This window comes from Salvelinus sp. IW2-2015, unplaced genomic scaffold (assembly GCF_002910315.2).
Source record: "Salvelinus sp. IW2-2015 unplaced genomic scaffold, ASM291031v2 Un_scaffold1853, whole genome shotgun sequence".
In the NCBI taxonomy this organism is placed as follows: Eukaryota; Metazoa; Chordata; class Actinopteri; order Salmoniformes; family Salmonidae; genus Salvelinus; species Salvelinus sp. IW2-2015.
In genome coordinates, this window is record NW_019943218.1 from 153,228 (window position 1) to 161,106 (window position 7,879).

At 51.5% G+C, this 7,879-nt stretch overlaps 2 protein-coding genes across 2 annotated transcripts in view; both read left to right on the forward strand.

Annotated features, from left to right (window-relative positions):
• Positions 1-1,699: 1,699 nt before the first annotated feature.
• LOC139024768 (zinc finger MYND domain-containing protein 15-like) lies at positions 1,700-3,175 on the forward strand. The gene is made up of 3 exons (XM_070439695.1): positions 1,700-2,053; positions 2,258-2,416; positions 2,981-3,175. Exons 1-3 carry the CDS (start codon positions 2,005-2,007, stop codon positions 3,106-3,108), a joined length of 336 nt encoding a protein of 111 aa, XP_070295796.1. The 5' UTR covers positions 1,700-2,004; the 3' UTR covers positions 3,109-3,175.
• A 380-nt stretch (positions 3,176-3,555) lies between these two features.
• LOC112072195 (zinc finger MYND domain-containing protein 15) overlaps positions 3,556-7,879 on the forward strand; it is a 7,680-nt gene continuing 3,356 nt past the window's right edge. Inside the window, exon 1 of the mRNA XM_070439693.1 lies at positions 3,556-3,569. Within this exon, the coding sequence (XP_070295794.1) occupies positions 3,556-3,569 (14 nt within the window). The remainder of the gene's footprint in view (positions 3,570-7,879) is intronic.

Here is a 7,879-nt window from a genome sequence, read left to right on the forward strand (position 1 = left end):
CAGGACAATGAAAGACCAGGGGATTGGGACGGATGACAGAAAAGCAACCAGACAAAGAGAAGACCAGGGATTGTGGACAGATGACAGAAAAGCAACCAGACAAAGAGAAGACCAGGAGATTGTGGACGATGACAGAAAAGCAACCAGACAAAGGAAATACCAGGAGATTGTGGACGGATGACAGAAAAGCAACCAGACAAGAAAGACCAGGGGATTGTGGCGGATGACAGAAAAGCAACCAGACAAGAGAAGACCAGGAGATTGTGGACGATGACAGAAAGCAACCAGACAAAGAAAGACCAGAGATGTGACGGATGACAGAAAAGCAACCAGAAAACAAAGAAAGACCAGGAGATTGTGGACGGATGACAGAAAAGCAACCAGAAACAAAGAAAGACCAGGAGATTGTGGACGGATGACAGAAAAGCAACCAGACAAAAGAGAAGACCAGGAGATTGTGGACGGATGACAGGAAAAAGCAACCAGACAAAGAAAGACCAGCAGATTGTGGACGGATGACAGAAAGCAAACAGACAAGAAGACCAGGAGATTGTGACGGATGACAGAAAAGCAACCAGACAAAGAAAGACCAGGAGATTGTGGACGGATGACAGAAAAGCAACAGACAAAGAAAGACCAGGGATTGTGGACGGATGACAGAAAAGCACCCAGACAAAGGAGAAGACCAGGAGATTGTGGACGGATGACAGAAAAGCAAACCAGACAAAGAAAGACCAGGAGATTGTGACGGATGACAGAAAAGCAACCAGACAAAGAGAAGACCAGGAGATTGTGACGATGACAGAAAAGCAACCAGACAAGAGAAGACCAGGAGATTGTGGTAGGATGACAGAAAAGCAACCAGACAAAGAAAGACCAGGAGATTGTAGACGGATGACAGAAAAGCAACCAGACAAAGAAAGACAGGGAGATGTGGAGGATGACAGAAAACAACCAGACAAAGAAAGACCAGGAGATTGTGGACGGATGCAGAAAGCAACCAGACAAGAAGACCGAGATTGTGGCGGATGACAGAAAGCAACCAGACAAGAGAAGACCAGGGATTGTAGGATGACAGAAAAGCACCAGACAAAGAAAGACCAGGAGATTTGTGGACGGATGACAGAAAAGCAACCAGACAAAAGAAGACAGGAGATTGTGGACGGATGACAGAAAAGCAACCAAACAAAGAAAGACCAGGAGATTGTGGCGGATGACAGAAAGCAACCAGACAAAGAAAGACCAGGAGGATTGTGGACGGATGACAGAAAGCAACCAGACAAAGAAAGACAGGGTGTGACGGATGACAGAAAAGCAACCAGACAAAAAGAACCAGGAGATTGTGGAGACGGATGACAGAAAGCAACCAGACAAAGAAAGACCAGGGAGGATTGTGGACGGATGACAGAAAAGCAACCAGACAAAGAGAAGACCAGGAGATTGTGGAGCGATGACAGAAAAGCAACCAGACAAAGAAGACCAGCAGATTGTGGACGGATGACAGAAAAGCAACCAGACAAGAAAGACCAGGGATTGTGGACGGATGACAGAAAAGCAACCAGACAAGAAAGACCAGGAGATTGTGACGGATGAAGAAAAGTAACCAGACAAAGAAAGAGCAGGAGATTGTGGAGGATGACAGAAAAGCAACCAGACAAAGAGAAACCAGGAGATTGTGGACGGATGACAGAAAGTTGCTTTTCTGTCATCCGTCCACAATCTCCTGGTCTTTCTTTGTCTGGTTGCTTTTCTGTCATCCGTCCACAATCTCCTGGTCTTTCTTTGTCTCCATTTCCCAAACTCTCTTTCCTTTTTCTATTCGTACACTACCCCTCCCCTCTCTCTCTTTTGTTCCCTCTTCGGTATGTTGTTGTGCCTCTCTCGTCCCATAGTCCACAGTGCAAGGCTGTCCTGTACTGTTCTGACCAGTGTTCCCAGGCAGACCAGATCCGCTGTCCAGAGGATGCCAGTCACCAGCACTGGTGTGAAAAACTGTCCCGCTACATGAGCCACGACTCACAGCTTGCCGAGCTGCCGTTCAGCTACGCCGCAGGTAGGGGGCGCTGTAACAAAATGACAGGGAATGTGTTAAAGGCCAGCAAGGAAGGAGGAAGCATAAGATTGCTACCGAATGTTTATTTATCTAAGTTTCCTCCCTCTCTTACGCTACAGTTTTTTCTTCATTCCGTAACCCCCCCCCTCTCTCTACCTTTTCTCTTCATCTCTTGGTTTCTCGTCCACTATTCTGCCCAATCAGAGGTGACAGCTGTTGATTTCGACCTGGAACACTTCCTGAATAAGAATAAATTGGACAGTGGCTACTGGGTACACTGGAGCCTCCTGGTGCGCTCCCCCAGATATGAGCTCCATCCCACAGTGGAACAGTCCAGACATCAATACCCCCACTGGTTCACAGGTTGGTACGGCCCAGTAGCCAACAACTCAGATCACTTTGTTTTGGAGAATGACGTTTTGGTGAACATTTTGATTGGATAATGACGATTTGGTGAGCATTTTGATTGGAGAATAATGTTTTGGTGTGCATTTGGATTGGATAATGATTTGTTGAGCATTTTGATTGGATAATGATGATTTGGTGAGCATTTTGATTGGATAATGATGTTTTGGTGAGCATTTTGATTGGAGAATGATGATTTGGTGAGCATTTTGATTGGATAATGATGATTTGGTGAGCATTTTGATTGGAGAATTATGTTTTGGTGAGAATTTTGATTGGATAATGATGATTTGTTGAGCATTTTGATTGGATAATGATGATTTAGTGAGCATTTTGATTGGATAATGATGATTTGATGAGCATTTTGATTGGAGAATGATGTTTTGGTGAGTGTTAATATTACCAAAGTAACATCACTGTACTTCATAGACAAAGTGCCTATGGGTTACTATAGTGAAGTAACGCACTAGTGTTACTGTGTAGTGATGAACTAAGTTGTCCTGCTGTATGTGATGTGTTAAGGTCACAGTGAGCCCTTTGGACCCCTGAAAAGGGAGGGAGATATCCTGCTCTGTAGCCCAGCTCCTCATGCAGTCCCCAGCGTCACCAAACCGATGGGTAAAACAGAAACTACAGCCACAATGGGATAATAATCCCATCAATGTTGTATCACTCTCTTGTACCTTCAAACAATGTTATAATACTGATATTCATAAAATCTCTCATTATCTCCCCTCTCTCTCTTTCTTATCTCCCCTCTCTCTGTCACTTTCTCTCTCTGTGTCTACCTCTCTCTCTCTGTCTCTCTGTTTCTCTATCTCCGTGTCTCTCTGTGTCTCTCTCTCTCACTCTGTCTCTCTCTCTCTCACTCTGTCTCTCTCTGTCTTTCTCTCTGCGAGAGAATGAACACTTCCTCCTCAGGGGGGTTAGTTACTTGTTAGAAATCAAGGCTTGTTCAGGAAAGACAGATCTCCCTTCACTTCCGTCTCTTCAGCGATTCAAACAATAGCCGTGATAACTGTCAGGAAGCCAACTGGAGACAAGTGTCCCAGGGAATGTACAAACAATGAAGTAGACCAACACAGCTCACATCAAACATGGACCCACCAAGGTCTGTTTGCTAGCAGAAACACACGCACGATGCACGCTCGTGCACAACGCACATGCACGCACACATGCACCACAAAAAACACCCACCACTCCCAACCATAAGTATCTCACCAATTTCACCAGGTCAGGCTTGGGCCTTGCAGCCTGTGATGGCCTGGGTAACCTTTGACCGCGATGCTCTCTGTCAACTTCTATCCTGGTGAGTGGGGTTAACCAGGTTGACAGCGGCCGTCTGGATGAGCAACAAAAACGGTGACAGGGGAGAGTGTCAGACTCTGGGAACCCTCAAACTACTGCTCTAGCATCACCTTATAACGGACGATATGTCCACCTGAACTTGTATTTTCAGAAGCAACCTGTACTAACATCGCAAGAACCTGGTGGCTTGTGAGTTTATTGTTCAGGGGACGGGGTGTCGTTAGGGGGGACGAGGTGTCGTTAGGGGACGGGGTGTTCAGTTCAGGGGGGGTGTCGTTCAGGGGACGGGGTGGTTTGTTCAGGGGACGGGGTGGTTGTTCGGGGACGGGGTGTCCGTTCAGGGGACGGGTGTCGTTCAGGGGGGAGGGGTGTCGTTAGGGGGGACGGGGTGTTGTTTCAGGGGAGGGGGTGTTGTTCAAGGGGGACGGGGTGGTCGTTCAGGGGACGGGGTGTGTTTTTCGGGGGGAGACGGGGTTGTCGTTCAGGGGGACGGGGTGCTCGTTCAGTGGGGAGGGGTTGTTGTTCGGGGACGGGGTGTTGTTCAGGTGGGGGACGGGGTTGTTGTTTCAGGGGGACGGGTGTTGTTCAGGGGGACGGGGTGTCGTTCAGGGGGACGGGGTGTCGTTCAGGGGGGCGGGGTGGGTCGTTCAGGGGGTACGGGGTGTCGTTCAGGGGGACGGGGTGTTGTTCAGGTGGGGACGGGTGTTGTTAGCGGGGGACGGGGTGTTGTTCAGGGGACGGGGTGTTGTTTCAGGGGACGGGGTGTTGTCAGGGGGGCGGGGTGTTGTTCAGGGGGACGGGGTGTTGTTCAGGGGGGTGGGGTGTTGTTCAGTCGGACGGGGTGTGTTCAGGGGGGGTGGGGTGTTGTTCAGGGGGACGGGGTTGTTTGTTCAGGGGGGAACGGGGTGTTGTTCCAGTGGGACGGGGTGTGTGTTCAGGGGGAGGGGTGTTTGTTCAGGGGGGGAACGGGGTGTTGTTTCAGGGCGGGGTGTTTTCAGGGGGGATACGGGGTGGTTGTTCAGGGGGGCCGGGGTGGTCTGTTCAGGGGGGCGGGGTGTTGTTTCAGGGGCGGGGTTGGGTTGTTCAGGGGGAGGGTGTTGTTCAGTGGGGGGGGGTGTTTGTTCAGGGGGGGGTGTTGTTCGGGGAGGGTGTTTTCAGGGGGGGACGGGGTGTTGTTCAGGGGAGGGGTGTTGGTTCAGGGGACGGGGTGTTTGTTCAGGGGGAGGGGTGTTGTTCAGGGACGGGGTGTTGTTCAGGGGGGACGGGGTGTTGTTCAGGGGGCGGGGTGTTGTTCAGGGGGGACGGGGGTGTTGTTTCAGTGGGACGGGGTGTGTTTGCAGGGGGGGGGTGTTGTTCGGGGGCACGGGGTGTGTTGTTCAGGGGGACGGGTGTTGTTTCAGGCGGACGGGGTGTTGTTCAGGGGGGACGGGGTGTTGTTCAGGGGGACGGGGTGTTGTTCAGGGGGACGGGGTGTTGTTCAGAGGGGACGGGGTGGTTTGTTAGGGGGACGGGGTGTTGTTCAGGGGAGGGGTGTTGTTCAGGGGGGACCGGTGGTTGTTCAGGGGACGGGGTGTTGTTCAGGGGGACGGGGTTGTCTGTTCAGGGGACGGGGTGTAGGTATACAAGGGGACGGGTGTTGTTTCAGGGGGAACTCGGGGGTTTTTTTTTTTTTTGGGGGGTTTGTTCAGGGGGATGGGTGTTGTTTCAGGGGTGGGGTGTTTGTTCAGGGGATCGGGGTTGTTCAGGGGAGGGGTTTGGTTCAGGGGGGACGGGGTGTTGTTTCAGGGGGACGGGGTGTTGTTCAGGGGGGAGGGGTGTTTTGTTCAGGGGACGGGGTGTTGTTCGGGGGAAGGGGTGTTGTTCAGGGGGGAAAGGGGTGTTGTTCAGGGGGGACGGGTGTTTTAGGGGGACGGGGTGTTGGTTCGATGGGGGGGCGGGTGTTGTTCGGTGGGGTGAAACGGGGTTTTGTTCAGGGGGGAGGGTGTTGTTCAGGGGACGGGGTGTTGTTCCGCTATGGGGGACGGGGTGTTGGTTTCCAGGGGGGAACGGGGTGTTGTTCAGGGGGACGGGGTGTTGTTTCAGTGGGCGGGTGTGTTCAGAGGGGGGTGGGGTGTGTCAGGGGGGTGGGTGTTGTTCAGGGGGAGGGGTGTTGTTCAGGGGGAAGGGTGTTGTTTCAGGGGGACGGGGTGGTTGTTGTTGCGTCCACTTCTTCTGCAGAAAGAGCTGCTGCCTCGTCACTCTCAGGGGGAAAGTCCCTCCCCCTATGACAGCCAGTTCAAAGGTCAGTGTGCGGAGAGAATGGCAATTCCTATTCGGTGGAGGGAGGCAGTAAACAAGGAGGCAGACAGATAAACAGCCAGACAGCGGTTTACTAGACGTTTACTCGGGGGTGGGAAGTGACACAGGAGTGGTCAGGAAGATTCTAATCTCTGTGTACGCCCTGCTGAGAGCTGCCAGGACCAGACAAAGAGGCTCACAGGAATGATGCAGAGATGATATGTTAAAACACGACACAGATATGCCTGACCACCCACAACCACACCACACACACACACACACACATCCACACCCACACCACATCACAAGCAGCACACACACACACACAACATTCACACAACACATTACACAACACCACACCACACACACACACACACAGGAAGAGTGAGTGGTTGCAGAAGAAGCAGTGATGATATGCGACAGGTGGAAATCTCAGGCTTGCAGTCCTACCCAGAACACTTGAGTCAGTGGAACTCCTGTAGGAGTCGTGATGTGGATTTTAGACGACTGCTTCTTCGGATGTTGACTCTGGAACTGAGGAGGGACAAATACTGCCTCAGTGGTCTTGTCCAGGTACTTACCTCTTTGAAACAGTGCCATGATTAACACACATCTCACATTAGCTCACCACTCTACACAGCTAACCACACTCAGCAGCTCACACACTGTCACACTCTCACGACAGCTCACATCTCACACAGCTCTCACACTCTCAGCACTCTCACACAGCTCAGACCACACAACATCACACACACACTCTCGACACAGTCCACACCCTCACACGTTCACACACACTCCACACAGTACACGCTTCACACACACCACACAGCTCACAAACACTCTCACACAGCTCACAACTCTGCTCACGACAGCTCACCCTCTCACATCTCACACAGCTCACACACACACACACCACTAATGAAGCTCAACACTCATCAACCTCTCAGTCTCACGAACACTCAGACAGCTCACACACACTCACAGTACACCTACACAGCTCACCACACTCTCAACAAGCTCACACACTCTCACACAGCTCACACACTCTCACACAGCTCACAGACTCGTCACAGCTCACATCACTCTCAACTCACACACAACCTACCACATCTGACACAGCTCACACTACACTCACAGCAGCTCACACAGCTCACACACAACTCACACGCTCACACACTCAGCACAGCCCACACACCACACAGCTCACACACACTCATGACACAGCTCACACACTCTCACTACACCACACACACTACACACACTCACACACGCTCACAACAGCTCCACACCACACCTCCACAGTACACACAAGCTCACTACACTACTCACACAGCCTCAACACACAGCTTCACACCACACACCACACGCTCACACACACACTCCACAGCTCTCACAGCTCTCAACGAACATCCTGCACACACACAGCACCTCCTCACATCAGCTCACACACAATCACACAGCTCACACACTCACAGTTCTTGGCGACCAGCGACGTGATTATGTAGTAGATGAGAGAGGGAGCTGAGAAGAACAGCTGCAGGAGAGGCAGACTGATACCTCTCACTCACAGTACTGACTCCACAACACTGAGGAGAGAGGAGAAGAAAGAGAGAAGATGAGAGAGAGAGAGAGAAGAGAGAGACAGAGGAGGAGGAGATGACAGAGTGAGAGAGAGAGAGAGAGAGAAGAGAGAGAGAAGAGGCAGAGAGAGCGAGAGAGAGAGAGTAGAAGACGAGAGAGAGATGAGAGAGAGAGAGAAGAGAGAGAGAGAGAAGAGAGAGAGAGACGAGAGACAGACCAGACAGACAGACAGAAGTGAGGAGGGAGAGAGAGAGC

Excerpts from the sequence above, each read along its gene's own strand:
- LOC139024768 (XM_070439695.1), top strand. The coding sequence starts at position 2,005 with ATGAGCCACGACTCACAGCTTGCCGAGCTGCCGTTCAGCTACGCCGCA. Across the intron at positions 2,054-2,257 it reads GCCGTTCAGCTACGCCGCAG|AGGTGACAGCTGTTGATTTC; the intron begins GTAGGGGGCGCT and ends CTGCCCAATCAG. Across the intron at positions 2,417-2,980 it reads ATACCCCCACTGGTTCACAG|GTCACAGTGAGCCCTTTGGA; the intron begins GTTGGTACGGCC and ends TGATGTGTTAAG.